This window comes from Cercospora beticola, chromosome 7 (assembly GCF_033473495.1).
Source record: "Cercospora beticola chromosome 7, complete sequence".
In the NCBI taxonomy this organism is placed as follows: domain Eukaryota; kingdom Fungi; phylum Ascomycota; class Dothideomycetes; order Mycosphaerellales; family Mycosphaerellaceae; genus Cercospora; species Cercospora beticola.
The window spans coordinates 1,945,460-1,962,914 of record NC_088941.1 but is presented as its reverse complement, the minus strand read 5'-3'; the positions used below and the strand labels follow the sequence as shown (position 1 = coordinate 1,962,914).

General features: G+C 53.4%; 8 protein-coding genes across 8 annotated transcripts; 6 read left to right on the top strand and 2 right to left on the bottom strand.

Moving 5' to 3' along the window:
- Positions 1-124: 124 nt before the first annotated feature.
- NHX1 (monovalent cation:H+ antiporter, CPA1 (nhx1)) lies at positions 125-2,149 on the bottom strand (the record flags this gene model as incomplete). Its single annotated transcript, XM_023602100.2, has 2 exons — positions 125-1,212; positions 1,261-2,149. The coding sequence occupies 2 exons, from the start codon at positions 2,147-2,149 to the stop codon at positions 125-127; spliced, it is 1,977 nt and encodes a 658-aa protein (XP_023451414.1).
- Positions 2,150-2,889: 740 nt separating this feature from the next.
- On the top strand, positions 2,890-5,035 carry RHO25_011021 (uncharacterized protein; the record flags this gene model as incomplete). Its single annotated transcript, XM_023602101.2, has 2 exons — positions 2,890-3,290; positions 3,340-5,035. The coding sequence occupies 2 exons, from the start codon at positions 2,890-2,892 to the stop codon at positions 5,033-5,035; spliced, it is 2,097 nt and encodes a 698-aa protein (XP_023450847.1).
- A 297-nt stretch (positions 5,036-5,332) lies between these two features.
- RHO25_011020 (uncharacterized protein) lies at positions 5,333-6,148 on the top strand (the record flags this gene model as incomplete). Its single annotated transcript, XM_065603348.1, has 1 exon — positions 5,333-6,148. The coding sequence occupies one exon, from the start codon at positions 5,333-5,335 to the stop codon at positions 6,146-6,148; it is 816 nt and encodes a 271-aa protein (XP_065459420.1).
- Positions 6,149-6,649: 501 nt separating this feature from the next.
- On the top strand, positions 6,650-7,507 carry RHO25_011019 (uncharacterized protein; the record flags this gene model as incomplete). Its single annotated transcript, XM_023602102.1, has 1 exon — positions 6,650-7,507. One exon carries the CDS (start codon positions 6,650-6,652, stop codon positions 7,505-7,507), a length of 858 nt encoding a protein of 285 aa, XP_023451361.1.
- Positions 7,508-7,917: 410 nt separating this feature from the next.
- On the top strand, positions 7,918-10,162 carry RHO25_011018 (uncharacterized protein; the record flags this gene model as incomplete). The annotated part of the gene is made up of 3 exons (XM_023602103.2): positions 7,918-7,936; positions 7,990-8,016; positions 8,064-10,162. The coding sequence occupies 3 exons, from the start codon at positions 7,918-7,920 to the stop codon at positions 10,160-10,162; spliced, it is 2,145 nt and encodes a 714-aa protein (XP_023450880.1).
- Positions 10,163-10,323: 161 nt separating this feature from the next.
- RHO25_011017 (uncharacterized protein) lies at positions 10,324-11,447 on the bottom strand (the record flags this gene model as incomplete). The annotated part of the gene is made up of 3 exons (XM_023602104.2): positions 10,324-10,733; positions 10,783-11,244; positions 11,297-11,447. 3 exons carry the CDS (start codon positions 11,445-11,447, stop codon positions 10,324-10,326), a joined length of 1,023 nt encoding a protein of 340 aa, XP_023451365.1.
- Positions 11,448-13,088: 1,641 nt separating this feature from the next.
- Positions 13,089-14,250, top strand: RHO25_011016 (uncharacterized protein; the record flags this gene model as incomplete). The annotated part of the gene is made up of 3 exons (XM_023602105.2): positions 13,089-13,244; positions 13,297-13,336; positions 13,388-14,250. The coding sequence occupies 3 exons, from the start codon at positions 13,089-13,091 to the stop codon at positions 14,248-14,250; spliced, it is 1,059 nt and encodes a 352-aa protein (XP_023451364.1).
- A 655-nt stretch (positions 14,251-14,905) lies between these two features.
- Positions 14,906-16,333, top strand: RHO25_011015 (uncharacterized protein; the record flags this gene model as incomplete). Its single annotated transcript, XM_023602106.2, has 1 exon — positions 14,906-16,333. One exon carries the CDS (start codon positions 14,906-14,908, stop codon positions 16,331-16,333), a length of 1,428 nt encoding a protein of 475 aa, XP_023451363.1.
- Between the last annotated feature and the right edge of the window lie 1,122 nt (positions 16,334-17,455).

Sequence of the window (17,455 nt, the reverse complement as noted above, 5' to 3'; positions counted from 1 at the left end):
TCGCGGTAATGTAGGCCTTGTATATCCTTTTTCTGTCAGCTACTCTTCGAATTGAGTGAATGATACAAGAATGCATTCGTTGATCTGCAAACATGCCAGGAAGAATAAATGCCCAAAGCTCCAACTATGAGCCTCCACCGCCATGCTTATGTGACCCGCCCGGATCCAACAGCAAGTGCGGCTTGATGAAGTTCTCATCGAGCCGATTAAACAGTGTCCCAGCGTCTTCGGTCGTGACGTTCAAGATCGAGTTCAATGCTCCCCTTGCTGTCAAGCGATCCGGATGGGGCTCGCTCCCTGGTCGCGTGCCAGAAACGGGATACGAGCCATCTCCTGTCGAAGCTCGTCCAAGCTGCGGTGTTGATCTCCTGGCTTCGGGCGGTAGGTCGAGGCCGTCGTCGTCGCTGAAGTGCGCGCTCTCGTCCTCCTGGTAGAGCAGCCCTTGTTCAGCCTGATTCTGTTCGTCTCTTCGTACGCGAGAACTGTTACGTCGCTCGAGGTCTGGGCCTGCCCGACCACTATAGCTTGACGTGTCGCCTCTGTTCCTGGATTGCACATCCCCAAGTCCGATACTGCCATTCCCAAAGCCCCCGTTGCTGACCTTGGGAGTGTGACCAAAAGCGGAGCCATTCTTCCTCGCGTATCCTCCCCCTTGTGGCACCGGTTCGATATCGAACTCGTCGTCACTGTCAATTTCCTCTACCACACCTGTTCGGATATTCAGAATTTCGAGCATGCGCGCAGTTGTGCCGCCGAATATGATAACGGTCAACACAACTGTCACGAGCACGGTCGCTCGCAGGGCATATCCATTTGTACCGGTCAGACCGGCAGCCAGCGCAACACCGACAGCTCCACGCAATCCAGCCCAGAAAAGCATAATCTTCCAGTTGTTTGGAATCTCCTCTGCGGCCTCTTGGCCCCTCCTCCGCGCTTTGTACCGAATGACCGCATTGATCAGAGCGCACAGTGGTACGACAGCGCACCATCTTGCAACACAGATGCCGATCAACGTGATGAGAATGAACAGCGGCTTGTATTCGAGAGCACGTTCGGTGAAGAGGGATAGTCCCAGGTAGATGAAGATGAAATTCTCCGTGAGTTGCGCCATCAACGAGAATGTGAACTTCGTGGTGAGTTGCGTGCGGCGCGACATGTTGTGATATGCGTAATGTTTCAGGCAGATGCCACAGAACAATAGTGCCACAATACCTGTTCATGTTAGTGTGGCTGATGGCTTGCAAAGAGAACTTGACGTACCACTCATGTGAATTGCATTGGCAAAGAAATACGACGCATATGCAATCAAGAAGATCACGCAGCTCTCAATCTTAGGATCTCTTCTGATGTGCGTCAGCTTCAACAGCAGACTCGTTGCCAGCCCAATGACAACTCCCATCGCCAGGCTGCCAAAGAAGACGAGCAAAAAGACACCAATACTTTCGAACAAGCTCAAGAATGTCAGTTTTCCTCCTTCTGCGCCAGCTTTGTATTTTTGTGCAGTTTCGAACAAGACAATGGCAATCGCATCGTTCAAGATGCTCTCGCCAAAGATGACTGTGTAGAGTTTCGGGTCGACCTTGTATGTATTGAAGATGGCTAAAATGGTAACAGGATCCGTGGCAGAGAGTGTTGCGCCGACAGACATGGCTTCCACGAAGGAGATGTCCAAGCCTTCCAGAGGTATGCGCGTCCACAGCCAGAGGATAATCGCTAGGACCAATGCTGAGATGAAGGTACCAGCAAAGGCAAAAGTCAAGATACTACCGATATTGCGAAAGAAGTTGCCCTGGTGCAGCTCGTATCCACTGGCCAAGATGATCGGAGGCAGCAGCAGGTTGAAGAAGAACTGGTAGTCAAAGGTGACCACGTCCAGCACACTGTTGACGCTGGTAAGTCGCAGGACCAGGCCCACGACCATTCCAGCGAAGATAGATATGACCGTCTCATGTACCGCTTGGATCTTCTTGCTGCGCAGGACATAGCTGGTAAAGAAGGCCAATATGAGGAGGAAGATCAGGATCAACAACGCCCATGATGAGTAGATCTCCTTTTGTCCCGCTTCCGTATCTTCATCTTCATCTGAGTCCGAAGTCTGCCTTGCGGCCAATTGTATTGCGCTTCGAGCGAAGTAATGGGAAAAGCCCATGTTGGCGAGCGGGAGGTGCTATCGCATACTCGAGTGGCCGGTCGGAGTCGTCCACAACACGTCCTGGAGGATTCGCGATTCAGATGGACAGCGACCACAATCCGGTAGATGCAGTGGCTCCGTGTATGGTGGTGATGGGTGGTCGTCGCACAGTGATTGCCTGGTGGTCGGAGGTGCACAGTGCAGGCTCGAGTGTGGTGGGTGCATCGGCCGGTGGGTGGTAGTGCCAGCTTGCATGTGATGGATGGCAGGCTTAGGCGAGACGGAGGTGTCCGCGGGTGGGTCGTTCATCGGGCACGAGCTTCTCCAGACGCTTCCACGCATGTGCCTTGCAGCTGTGCCTCGACAAGCTCCATCATCTCTGCGCTTCATCTGGCGATCCACGATGCGGAGTGGCATGGTGCACTAAAAACTGGCAGAAGGCGTTTGCTGCATCAGCGCCATAGGAGCTGCCTCGTTCCACGCCCACACGCTGACAACAATCAAAGCCACGTCGCCGCGCTCGGAAGCGCGTGATGACGGCTCCCTTGCGCGCTGGTGATGCTGGCCAGGTTTCTCGTGGCATGACCGTCAACCTTCGCATCTGACCAAAATCCATCCGCGCAAATATCCATCGCAGCAGTCACTCCACGACTATGCGTGGCAGCGGCACCTTCCCCTTTGTCTCACTGCTCACCTTCACAGAACGCCTCCCGCCGTAAGCACGCGCATCCTGAGTAACCTTTGACAGCACATAAACCATGGAGCATTTACCCTCGACCTCCAGCTCCGAAGCTTCGCGGCGAGGGTCTCAAATCGACACCACAGCACAGAATAGACTATCCGACTCAAAACACGTTCAATTCAGGCAAGACTCGACCTCCTCAGCCACGCTGGACGAATCACCGCGATCCTCGCTCTCAAAGCCGTTGTCCAATGGCGGGAGCATGAGGTATAGTGTGGACGGCAAGAATGACGCCCTGAATGAACAATCACCGCTGCTGCCGGCACGTACGAGCGAAGATGATGGCAAGGTGCCGCATCTTCCCAGTATCTACAGCGAAGATCGCAGGAGTAGCGAATCGTGGACTGCAGAAGAGGGCACACACGAAAAGAGTAAAAGCAGCTGGTACCTGTTGGCGTTGACAATAGCGTTTGGAGGGTGAGTTGTGATCTGTCGGGCGTGGTTCCAGTGCTGATGGCTCCACTAGCCTACAAATAGCGTGGTCAGTCGAGCTCTCAAACGGGTCGCCATATCTGCTGAGCCTGGGCATCACCAAAAGCCTTTTGGCATTTGTCTGGATTGCCGGACCATTATCTGGAATGCTTGTACAGCCTTACGTCGGAATCAAGTCGGACAGATGTCGTACACGCTTCGGCAAGCGTCGCCCGTTCATGGTCGGAGGAGCGATTGCTACCATCATCTCACTCTTGATTCTGGCCTGGACCCGCGAGCTCGTAGGTGGTTTTCTGGCTGTCTTTGGCGTGGCAAGAGACAGCCAAGGTACGAAGACTGTGGCCATTGTGCTGGCCGTGATTATGGTCTACGTTCTCGATTTCAGCATCAACGTAATCCAGGCTGGCCTGAGAGCATTCGTTGTTGATAATGCGCCAACACACCAGCAAGACACTGCAAATGCATGGGCGAGCCGCCTGCTGGGCATTGGCAACATCATCGGGTACCTATTTGGATATGCCAATCTGCCCAAGTATCTGTGGTTCTTCGGCGACACCCAGTTCAAAGTACTTTGCGTTATTGCCTCCATTGGGCTTGGGGGCACCTTGGCCATTTCCTGCTTCTTCGTCTCTGAGCGTGATCCCCGCCTGGAAGGCGAGCCTGTCGCATACGACACTGGAGTCGTTGCTTTTTTCAAGGAGTTGTGGGTGTCCGTACGCCGTCTACCGCCGCAGATCAAGGCTGTTTGTATTGTGCAGTTGGCGGCCTGGGTTGGATGGTTCCCTTACCTCTTCTACATCACAACTTATATTGGGGGCATCTATGTTGATAGCCAGCTTCGTGCTAACCCAAATATGACGGACAAGGAGATCGACGAGGCCTACGAACACGGCACACGGGTAGGCACCTTTGCACTCCTGGTCTACGCTATCGTTTCCTTCGCCGCCAGCGTCATCATCCCATGGCTTATCCCAAGTTCCTACAAGCCGCCCGAGCCACAGCCACGGACGCCTATGACAGCTTCGCCAGCGATGGCTCGCACTCCAAGAGCGGTACGAGCAGACGATGAAGACACCGAAGGATACTTCGACGTTCAGTCGGAAACTCCCATGATGCCGACCACTCCTCACGGCGGCGCGACTTTGTTTGAGAGCGGCCAGACGGCCTCACCTGCATCACATAGAGTGTGGCTGTCACGGGCCAAGAGACGACTGCCGAACCTCGAGATTCAGTGGTTGACAATGCGGCGAGCTTGGATGCTCTCCCACGTTCTCTTCGCCATTCTCACGTGGTCGACACTTCTGGTGCGCAATACTACCACTGCGACCATACTAGCAGGTCTGGTCGGAATTCCTTGGGCAATGACCATGTGGGCACCCTTTGCTTTGATAGCTGCCGAAGTCTCGAAGCGCGATCGGATTCGACGCGGTCGCATTGCGCCTCCGCCCACTCGCGATGGCGAATTGCTTGCGCGAGGAGAGGACGATGCAGCGGATCAAGCTGGAGTGGTTCTTGGTATACACAATGTTGCCGTCGCCGCCCCGCAAGTCGTCGCCACGCTGGTCAGTAGCGCCATTTTCAAGGCGTTGCAGAAACCAAGAGGAACTATTGGCGATGACAGTGTGGGGTGGGTGTTGCGATTTGGTGGTCTTCTGGCGCTGGTCGCTGCGTGGTTGACAAGAAGAGTGCGAGAAGAGGGCGACGAAGACGACGTTAAACCGCGCTGGTAGACACTACGTAAGAACACAACGCCTATCATCAAGTTCAAGAGATAGTCTGCGAAGGTGCACTGTCCTCCAGTAGGTGAGTGCAAGCTCGAGCGAGACACAGCTCATGCCGTCTTCTGGCTCGCCGGAGTCTCACGCGCAGAGGTAAGCTGCCACCGTTGGAAGTGAAGCTTCGCTTAGGTATGTTTGCCGCACGCACCGTGCGCCCAAATCCACTTTGATTTCTCTCCCACCAGAGCCCCTTCACAACTTTCAAGACGACGAGCACTTACAACTTCAGCGCCCCCTTCCTCGCCAGCCATGGTGATACACAAAGACGGCGTCGCCATTCGCGACTGGAAGTGGTACCACAACAACAACAACAACAACAACAACAACAACAACAACAACAACAACAACAACAGACACGTGCCCCTTCACAGAATCTCACTACCAGCCATTTGGAACGACAAAGAGACCTTCGCCGCACGCCGCTGGGAGTGGTTCCTTGATCACGGCTGCGCGAGATTTGCACCGATTCACAAAGTCTATGAAGGTGATGAGGATCTCAGCGATCCGTGGAAGAAGAATGAAGAAGAGGCCGAAGCGGCGCGACCGAAAGACGTCAACGACGTCTTGATTCAGATGGTCCGCATAGCTGAACATTTGAAGCGCCGCGGACATGCTGTGAAATCCTGGAGTGATGTTCGACTTCGGATCCGTGATGCACACTTACGCACAGCGCCACGAATGACATGGATCGAGGCGAAGCTTGTGGTAAAGCAAGCGGAGGTCTTGTCAGAAATGAACAGTGGCTTGGAGAATCGTTTCCTGAGCCCGAGAAGACTGAAAATAAATAAATACAACGTACACTATGCAAAGGAACTAGTGGAGTGCTCGGCCTGTCTCCCACTTTGTACTGGACAGTCAGGAGAAGCACTTGCGGCGATGATTAAAATACGGCGAACGAAGGTCAACAAGAGTCACCGCGATGGCAGTTCCAAAAGCCTTGACGAGAACAACCTTGAATGTTTCTTCAGTAAATGGGAGAGAGCGAGGGAGGAGGCGCCCAATGGCTTCATGCAGTATCAGCTTGGAAGATTACTCAGGGAGACCCTCTACACATGGGAGCAATAGAAGAGGCTGACGAGAATGAGGTCCATCGGAAAGAACGTCCAGCGGGATGAGTCTGTCATAGTACGAATGCTGCACATTGGAGGGTCTGCTATTTGGACTGCATGGCGGTCGCCGGATGGCCACGACGTCTTCAATTTGTCAACGAACAAGCGACATCGAATGTTGTCGCGAATTTGTGTTGAGCACGCGAATGCTCCACAGTTGCGTTAGTCCGTCACAAAACATACTTAGTTCATAAGTATTGCGGCTTGGACGTGTATAACGTTTCAATGCATCTAATTTTCATCAATATCCATCGTCACTCCATAGCGTAGGCTCGCAATTTGATTGTCTCGCGGCATGTGAGTCACCGTTGCTGTGACCGAAGCCGGTGTCTGCCTGTTGTGCTTATTGCTCAGCAGTCTGTGCCTCTGAGCTCGGGCTCACAACAAACATGGACATATTATATACTACATGTTACCCGCGAGAGCTCCGCCACACAATATACCACAACGAACAATTATGCCAGCACGAAAATCATTCTTGGAGGCGCCGGACGCCCTCGAACCCTTGGAAACATCTCGGAGAGAAGACACTTCCTACAGCCAGCGCAGAATCAATAAGACATCAACAATTCGGTCCCATCGGATAGCAAGTTCTTCGAGCAGCACACCAGGCACCTCGCGAACGGTGACAAAAATCACCTTCACTCAGGTGGGGAGCAGGCCTACCTTTGATCGTGACGCGCACCTTAACCACGTGCTCAAGGCCCAGCCTTCTATGACATTCAGCAATGATGCAAAGTCGACCGGCATGCTTACACTTCTGGGGCAGCACTTTCCTGAGCTACTGTCTGATGGGGCGTTCAAGCGTGAGCTGGAACGAGGAAAGTCTCGAGAGCCGCATGGTTCGCTTCGTTTCCGCAAAAGCTCTGGGCTTCGTCAAATGGCACAGGATACCCGAATCGATAAAGGACGGTCGAACGGCCGTCGCCATCAGGAGTACTACGCTTCTAGCTGGAGATCGTCCAGCTCTAGTCGATCAAAGGACCCAGGCAGTTCGGTCATATCTCTCAAGCGGACCTCGCCGGCTGGCATTGATCGTGTCGAGGCTTCGGTCCGGTCTACAATCCTGCGTCCAAATTATGAGGAACTGGAGACCGAGTATCCCAAAATTCGCCTTGAAACTGCCAAGGACGAGCCGAGCTTCGGGTCCCAGGGCACGTCGCCTCTGGCCAGCAGTGAAGGAGCAGAGACAGATCTAACCTCGCCGTCTGGAGATTATGGCATGATTGAGCAGAATTCAAAGCGCCTCAGGCCAACGGTGGACGTTCCATATCAGTCCTACGTGGAAGATGATGCCGACGAAGAGGGCGGCTGAAACGCTGCAACAATTATGGGAGAGATCGGGAGAGGGCCGCTGCCTCCGCAGCGATACTATGAATTGGCAACTGATTGATGAGAAAACTACCATATGATCATGATTGAGACGAAGTGTTGTGCGAGATAGCATGTAGATAGCAAATGTAGCAACTGTTGTTGTCAACAACGATCAGCGGCTAAGCGGAGCTAGCGCCATTAGTCATTCTCGCTTGTGCGCCACAGCGCCACACCTTTTGTGGCTGCTTCCAAAAATTCATCCCAGCCTTGTGTAGTATGATTCGGCGGTCCACTCCGACTGCTCATCCTACATCTGCCGTACGGTCTATGTCAAGTCTGTAGGTGGATACCAGTAAGGACGAATGTTTTGCTGAGTCGTCTGCTCTGCACCTTCTTCTATCAAGTTCGACCATGGCAACCACGATCATCAGTACGACCACACCGACCATCGCGAATTTACCAAGCCTTCGCTAACAATTGTAGGGGTGCCATGCTCCTCGGCCAACATTGGTATGCGACTTTCTCAGTGCCATTGACACTGTGCTGATTGTTTCAAGGCCCTGGCTACGATGTGATCGGACTTGCGTTGTCGGAATATCTTGAGCTGCGAGTTACAGTGAACGACGAACAGTCGAAAGGCTTCCCACAAAATTGCAGAATCACTCAAGAAGGTCTTGGTGCAGACCAAGTCGATCTTGATGCCGACCGGCACTTCATTACAAGAATCGCGCTGTATGTGCTTCGCTGCCACGATGTGCGATCGTTCCCGTCGCCGACTCATCTGCACATCAACAATGCGATCCCCTTCGGACGAGGTCTTGGCTCTTCAGGTGCTGCGATTGTCGCCGGAGTAGCATTGGGCAATCTGGTCGGCAACTTGAAGCTCGACAAAGATCGTCTTCTGGACTTTTGCCTGATGATCGAGAAACATCCTGACAATGTGGCCGCATCCATGTACGGAGGCTTCGTTGGCAGCTACACCAAGAAACTGGATCCCGTGGACGTGAAGCGAAGAGAAGTTCCCATGTCAGATGTCCTGCCTATGCCTCAAGGTGGCGAGGATACTGGTCTGAAGCCTCCTGTCCCACCACACAACATCGCAAAACACATCAAATTCCCGTGGGCGAAGGAGATCAAGTGCATTGCGATAATACCAGACTTCGAAGTCGCAACGGCCAAGGCTCGGCAGGCGGTCCCAGGGGCATACACCAAGGAAGACGCGATCTTCAACTTGCAACGAGTGGCGTTGCTCACTACAGCGCTTGGTCAAAGCCCGCCGAGTGCTGAGCTCATCTACGACGGCATGCAAGATCGCCTACACCAGCCATATCGTCAAGGTCTCATTCCAGGCCTTACGGAGATTCTTCAGTCTGTCACGCCAGTGACGCACCCTGGGCTGTTGGGTATCTGCCTTTCGGGAGCCGGGCCAACTATTCTTGCCTTGGCTACGGAAAACTTCGATCACATCGCAAAGCACTTGATTGAGCAATTCAAGAAGGAGAACATTACATGCACATGGAAACTGCTTGAGCCGGACTTTGAGGGCGTCACAGTATTAGAGGAGCCAGCCTCGAATGCCAATGGCGCAGGCATGACTTATGCAGATGCAGGTGTCTCAATCGACGCAGGCAACGACTTCGTTCAGCTGATCAAGCCAGCTGTGAAGTCTACAAGCCGACCAGGCACCGACGCGGTAATTGGTGGCTTCGGAGGGGTTTTCGATCTACAAGCAGCAGGCTTCGGCAATGATGCACCAATTCTCGTGCAAGCGATCGATGGCGTAGGCACAAAGCTGAAGATCGCATTCGAGATGGAGAAGTTTGAAGGTGTCGGCATTGATCTGGTCGCCATGAACGTCAACGATCTCGTCGTGCAAGGCGCCGAACCCATCACCTTCATGGACTACTACGCCTGCTCAAAGCTCATCCCAGGCGAAGCCGCCAGCTTCATCAAAGGCGTAGCAGAAGGCTGCAAGCAAGCAGGCGCAGCGCTCGTGGGTGGCGAAACCGCCGAAATGCCAGGCATGTACTCCGGCAAAGACTTCGATGCAGGCGGTGCAGCAACTGGAGTGATTCGAAGAGGCCAGAAAGTCCTACCCGACTTTGATGGCATGAGCGAAGGTGATATCTTGCTCGGACTTTCCAGCAGCGGCGTCCACTCCAACGGTTTCTCCCTCGTCCGCAAGATCCTCGAGAAGAAGAATCTCAGCTTCCACGACCAAGCTCCTTGGGCTAAAGAGCAAAACATCACAGTCGGCGACAGCCTTCTCGAGCCCACGAGAATCTACGTCAAACCACTTCTTGCAGCCGTAAAGAAAGATCTCCTACTGGGTATGGCACATATCACAGGTGGAGGCCTCGAAGACAACATTCCTCGCATGTTGCCAAAGCACTTGGCAGCCGAGATCGATGCGAAGGCCTGGCCGGTGCCGGCTGTTCTGCAGTGGTTGAAGAAGGCTGGGAATGTGAGCAGTAGGGAGTTTGCTCGGACGTGGAATACTGGTCTGGGAATGGTGATTGCTGTGAAAGCTTCGAATGTCGATGCTGCTACGGAGGCGTTGACGAGTGCGGGTGAGAAGGTGTACAAGGTGGGTAGACTCGTGGCGAAGAAGGACGAGGGTGTGATTTTGCAGAATTTTGAGCACTGGGATCAATAGAGGAGAGCTCAGGTGTTGTTGTTCTTGAACTGCTATTAGATTCCTGGATCATACGAAATGCATTCTGGATATATCTCTCGACTGTCATACGAAATCTGAGTTCCTGTCGTTGTTCCTTCGCACTTGCGCCTGAATCGCTATAGTCCTCATCATATCAAACCTCATATCGACAATTGCTTCCCATTAACTGTGACCATAGCAGTATACATCGCCCTCCCACCATTCGCATTCGCATGGAACACCGTAAACTTCAAGTCTTTCGAGAAATCGGCTCCTCCTGGCCCGGAAAGTCCATTTCGTCCTGTGGAGAGCAGCGGAGTGGAAGCTCGAGTATATGGACCTCTGACTGAGGTCGCTGTAGCGTAGTCGACATCGTAGTTTGTCGTTGTGAAACATCCTGAACTGAAAAGCAAGAAATAGAGTCCGTTCTTCTTGACCAGGACGGGTGCTTCGAGTATTCCATCGTCAGAGGCGCCGTTGTGGTCGAGGAGAGCTGTGGGGTTTCCTTGTAGTGTGTAGCCGTTTGATGCTACTGCTTGGAGCATCAATGGCGTGGGTTTCAGTGGAGGGACTGATAATAGATTAGATTGGATCTTGTTCAATTTGAGGTTATGACTTACCGCCACTGTTGCAAGGTCCACCAGCACCAAGGGAGTTGCCGTCGACTTTGTACATGATATATCGTTGACCATTATCGTTGAAGCCGGATGCATCAATTGCGCCGCCTTGCGCGAGCGGGCACACGAGGGGTTGATCACTAGTTGGAGAGTATGGACCTAGTGGTGATTTGGAGACAGCAGCTCCAACGCAGTGTTTGGATTTGTCTTGGACAGTGCTGGCACTGTAGTACATCACGAAGCTTCCATCGTCTAGTTGATTGACATCTGGTGCCCAAGTGTTTGGATTTCCCTGCACCGCCCAAGCAGGAATGTTGGGCAGAGCATTGTACTGAGAGCCATCCGCATTGCGTTGAAGTGTCCAAGTGTTGAAGTCGGTGGATGTGGCAACTTGGATGTGTATATTGCTTCCGATTGTTCTTGTTGCAAATGCATACCACTTGTCGACGAAAATGATAGCCGGATCTGGAAGACTTTGGTCAGGCTAGACGTTGACATTTGAGTGTCTCGAACGTACCTGGGAAATTGGCTCCGTTTAATTTAGGGCCCAATATTGTGTCCCGCTTGGTCAGACTCCTTATGAAGACATCTTCTGCAGGCAGTGGGCTTGCCAGTGTAGGGTGCAGTAATGTGAAGAAAAGATAAGAAACGCAGTGGAAGAGGAGCATATTCGTTTGCAAAGAGCTCGTGAGGCGTACAAGATACGAGAATAATGTGCACCGGCTGAGCACAAATGCTCGCTGAGAGATGGATGTAGATGCTAGATGTCAGCTTAGCATTCCAGACCAAGTCCTGAGCAGTTTATATGGAAACGAGACGTCAGGTTGGATTCTGTGGCGCACTACGAGACCTTTGAACGGCCCGCTCTGTATTGACCCGGAGCAGCTTGGTTGGCGCTGTGGGCGCGCTGCGGGCTGTATGAGTACGACCTAAGATCAACAATCACGAGGCCCAAATCGAGCAGACATCGTCACTTGATGTCAGCATTCAGCGGTGGCCCGTAAGCTCCATCAGTGCATGAAGATGCAGGTCGGAGAATACAGCAGTTCGCTTAGGGATTCCTGCAATTCTGGATGGCAGACCGCTGCTACATCAGCCAGCCAAGCTGTAGTTGTGACGAAAAGGCACATTGTGAATGCGTACGGAGGACTTGCGTGCTCGAGGAATGCATATTGCCAGGGATCGGCCAGATGAAGGTGGGGTGCGTCCGCCAATGTGCTGGATGTGCTGCGCGGCCAACACGTCCTGCGTGCAGAAGTGCGGATGGCGCCATGGCATCTTCTCTCCGTATCGTAGAGGTGCGCAACGCGTGACCGTACTAATGATCTCCATGGAAAGGTGACGCCGTGTCGTGTCGATTGCATTTTCGGGCCCAACGTTCCTGCTCCCGACATCTCCAGTCAACAGTCTCAGCGGAGCCAAGCCGCCGGGTGCTTCGTTCGACGTCTCCTTCCTCGACCATTTGTCAACTGCAACTCTCATCACTCCATCTCACCTGCGACATGAGGATTGCAGCGCCTCGGGCACCCATAGCCAAGTGATGAGGTCCTGCAGCCAACAGAAAGATGACAGCCGCTAGCGCTCACGCTACTGTGCAAAAATAGTCGCAGGCATCTGGATGCGGAGTCCACTGCGGGAGCTGCTGTATACGACGAAAGTCTGTTCCTGGATCAAGATGTACTGAGACATGCTTGAACAACAGCGTCGTGAAAGCGTCCGCAAACTGTGAGAGCATCGCGGCAACCAGTTCGAGCACTCGGGCCCGCGTCCAGATGGAGGAGGGCCAGAACTCTGCGCCCGCTTCAGACGGCGGATCCTGCTAGACTGCCGAAAGCTGACATTGCGCTCTGACGTAGGCCCGGCGGAATCTGGAGAAGCAGCACGCTGCGAATGATCCCGCGAGGACGGGCAGATCGGCGTAGAGGCGTGAGTGCGACGCAGCATCAGCTCATCAGCGACGCCTGAAGACGCCCATCGAATGAAGGCGTGAAGGAAGCAAAAGTGTGGTGGTGCGAGAACGCCTGGCCGGAGTGGCCACTCTCCATGCGTTTCCCGCTGCGACGCTACTCCACCTCTAGCTCGGTTGACCACATGGCACTTCTCACTCCAATTTTCCCTTTCCGGCCGTCATTCAACACATCATTTTCTGCCCTTTACATGCGAACTGACTGCGGCGACCCGATAGACCTCGGCGTGTGTCATGGGCGGCAGGCGCAGCGAGATACCATTTATCGAGCGCAAGCTACCCTAGGCCCCCAGACGTGTCGACGAGCTTGGCGCGCTCGCAGCTCTCCACCCCCTCCGAGGACATGCCCATGGACGTCGCAAAACCGCAGGATCCTGAGGCCATAGTGATCGAAGCATGGGCCCAAGGCTACATGATTGGATCTTTGATCATTATGGCATGCGTCGCGTTCAGTAATATGAGATCAAGAGTCTTATTGCACAAATTGATTGTAATTGAGGTAAGCATGACTCGATGCGTCCGGATATGTTTCACATGCTCACAGAGCTTAGTTGCTTCTGGGCACCTTCCATGGCACATTTATCTTTACAAGTAAGGAAACAAGCTTTCATGCTGCATGTGCCGGATGTTGATATGCTGCAGATCCTCCCGTATACAACTGGTATCTCAGCACTACTGCGATACTTCTCAATGTCAGCTGGTCTCTGCACAATGTCATCGCCTGGATGAAAAACAAACCTTTCCTCAGCAGAAGAGGCAGTATGTTCTACATCGGCACCGTCATTCTGGTCCAACCCTATTGGGTGCTAGAAATCACGGCCAACTTCCTCTACTTCAGCGGACAGAGTAATCTATTCCAAAAGACTCGACCCTACGAGGCCCTATGTCGGGATCCATGGTGGATCTTCACAGCTTGCAGTCTCTTCTACAACATCAAGTCTCGCTATGACTTTGGCTACATCGAGCTTATCCGAGTCTCTCCACGCTTCGGAGTCCTTCTGGCGGCCATGTTGACCAGCATCGGCTTCCTCATTGTGGATATACTGGCCGTCACTCATGCAATCCCATCTTCCGGTCTACCCGACGGCATCAATCCATTCTGGAAATTGGCTTTCGTCTTCCGATGTCTAACCGACATGATCATCTTGGACGACTTCAAAACAGCGCTGGATCGCTTGAGCGCCATCAAAATGGAGAGAATGGGCAGTGTGCTCAGTGATGGCATTCGAGGCGACTTCACAGATGTCGAACAGGCGCGGAGGAAAAAACTTGAGCAACTTCAGGTGAACCCTTCTGGCAGACCGCATGACTCAGTAGTACGTGATTACGGAAAGTCACAAGACAGCGAGCATATTGATCTGGAAGCCGCATTGGAGATGGATCGACACGATAGCGGTAATCACCATAATAATCAGAGCGAAGAGCTTGACTTCATCACTGCGCTGAACATGGAAGCCCCAAGCGACCAGTCAGCGTCAAGGTCAAGTCGCGGTGGACTTGGATGATGACGACCCAAAGAATGCCGCGGGCAGGCAGATATCAAGAGATGGCTGTTGAGCGGCTATCTGATGAGAGCACGACCGGTCGCTGAATCTCAAGACAGGATGGTGTCAGTGCCATCACATTCTGGGTTGCAAAATGCAGCAGCCCGAGAAGCTCGGACAGCGACATGCCTTCGCTGCGCTGTGGATGCGTAGCTTCAAGACAGGCTATAGCTGACGGCCTGTTGCACGAGGTCAAGGCCATTCGCAGTGTTAGCAGGCAATGCAACTGCTTGGAAGAGCTATCCGTCTCGAAAGGGTACGAGCAGGAGCAGGAGCACGTCAGATGCCAGACACGGGTGGTGATAGCAGAAATTCAGCTCTAAGATGGTGTAAGAACATCGGAAAGGTATAACAGGCCTGATAGCATAGTCGTGATAGTCGAACAAAAAGCGTAACAATTGCTCAAGTGAAAGCGCAACCATTGACTTGCAACGCGAGTCATGCGTCAACAGCGAAAAACCCTGTGACATAATCCAACCCAGCAATGGAAGCTCCTCCACTCCACACCAACCAACAAAGCTTCAGCTTCGAGCTTTCGCAAACTTCCCATTCCACTCACTTGCTTGATTGAAAACCCACAACACGAGCGACTCGCTCGCTCTGGACTACAACAACGATGTCCGACGCCACTTCCGCGGCGCGCCCCAAACGCGAAGCCGAAGACTTCGCGCGCTCTCACGATACCAACAACAATGGCACAACCAAAAAACCCCGCTTCGACTACCGCAACCCCAGCACCCTCGCCGCCGACGCCCCCTCAGAAGACCTCATCCTCGACGCCGACGTAATAGGAAAATCCGGCACAAACACCAAACGCAACGCCGTAAACATTGACGGCTACGAATCCGATTCGGATAATGATAATTTTGATGCGCGAGCGAGAGAGAAAGCGAGGCGACAAAAAGCTGAAGAGAAACAGCAGCAGAACAAAAGTAAAGATGAAGAAGACGATGATATGTTTGCTGATTTGGAGGAGGATTTGAATGCGGATGGGGATGAAGATGAGGAGGTGCAGAGGGAGGGGAAAGGTAAGGGGAAAGATGTGAGGTTTTTGGAACAGAGTGAGATTGAGGGGCAGGTGATGAATAGTGAAGGGGGAGGACATGTTTCTGCTGATATCTTGATGAGGGGGAAAGGGAAGGGGAGGCAAGATGAGGAGTCGGAGTCTTCGGGGGATGAGGAGGAGAGGGATCAATTACCTGATGAAATGGATGATGAGGATGCGAGGGAGTTGGGAGCGGGGAGTAAGAAGAAACATGCACCGAGGTTGGATGCGTATAATTTGAAGAATGAGGAGGAAGAGGGGAGGTTTGATGAGTCTGGGAATTTTATTCGCAAAGCTGCAGATCCCGATGCTGTGAACGATAATTGGTTGGAGGGGTTGAGTAAGAAGGATATGAAGAAGGCGAAGGAGGCGGAGGAGAAGAGGGAAGAAGAGAGGCGGCGGAAAGCGATGGAGGACGATGCGGTACTGACCAGCGATGTTCTTTCCAAGCTTATCGCGCAACTTGAAACTGGTGAGACACCTCTCGAAGCATTGCAAAGACTGGGAAAGGGCAAGACAGACAAGAAGGTGCCCAAGTGGAAGCAGAAGAAGCAACAGAAGAAGAACGACGGTATGGATGTGGACGAACCCGAGGCCAATGGCAATGGCACAGTTGATCCCAAAGAGGATGCCAGAAGAAAGGCGGTCGAAGCCATTACGGGTGCCGCAGATGCTCTGTATTCACGCGGGCAGCATGAGATCTACCAAGCAGAGCGGGAGATCCTAATGCGACAGTATCGTAGGGAGACGGGCGAAGACTGGAAAGCAGCAGCCCCTGCAGAAGGCGCGACAGGAGCTGGTGCTGGTGCTGGCTCGGAGGGATCATTAGACGCGTGGGAATACCGATGGAGCGATGCAAGAGATGGCGGATCGTCTCATGGTCCATACGATGCTGCGACCATGCGCGCGTGGAATGAAGCCGGATACTTTGGTGAAGGTGTGGAGTTCCGTAGGGTAGGAGATTCGGCAGAGTGGAGCAAAATCCTCGACTCTAGCTAGGCACGCCGACGAACCGGGCCTGCGGTCCCATTTTGCTTCCTTGTCTAGTCTCCAGCTTGACCCGGTGCGCGTGTAACTGCCGACTTCAGGTCCATCGACCATTGTCGCAGCGCCTTCTCCTTTTGCGCAAAATTCATCCCCGTGTCGATCGCACAAATTGCGGTCGTGTGAGCAGAATGAAGGAAATGAATGATTTCTCTTCACCGCAACGTGGCCGAAGTTTTGGTATACTTTGTGTGCAGTCCTTGCCATGCTTGCTAGCCTTGCGGGTGGACCACGACCCTTGAACGAGTTCATGCATCCACGCTGCAAAAGTCCAATGACGTCCTGGTCCGCGGCGAGCACTTTTTTTCTTCGCCGTAAGATCGGACATCGGTTTCAAGTCGGTTTCAGAGCTTGTATGATAATAAATGCGCAGCGGAGCTTGAACGTGGTTGCCAGGTGTGTTTTGCGATCCGTCCTGACGCTGGCACGGCTGGCCAAACGAGATTGCTCATATCCAAGATGTGAGGGTCGGCGAGATAGGGTTCGGGTTTTGTGTCACTACTGCTCGATTCCTCCTGTTCCCCACCAGACGGAGGCAGTTCTGGCGACGCGGCGGGATGGACCAGGCTGGCCGCGAGCATATCGTTCGATGACGGCGACGATACCAAGCAGCGGGACAAGCATCCAGGGCATCAGCTGACGGGCGTGCGGTGCGCGATCACGCCAGGGGCACGGTATTTGGTAGCTGTCAGGTCCAATCGCACAGATGCGAGGAGCCAATCGCAGATGATGGAAAGCATGGAAGCACTGCTTCTGTCGACATGTGCACGAGCGAGGGAGCGGCGTGCAGGCCGAGCAGGCCGAAGCTGCACCGCTGCTCGAGACAGGACAGCGGTGGCAGCGGATGTGGTGCCTTGTGTCGCCGGGTGTTCAAGGTTGGTTGCAGCTTGTCGCGCTGCGGTGCAACGGGCAGCGCGCCTTTGGTCACGACGTGCTGTGCTGCCGCTCGTTGGACGACAGGTGCCCCTCATTCGAGACGGCGTGCATGCAGATGGAGCAAACGCAGGCTGGCAGCACCGAAGCGAGCTGTGCTGCATGTACGCTCTCATCATGCCGCAGGACGGCGGGCATCATGAT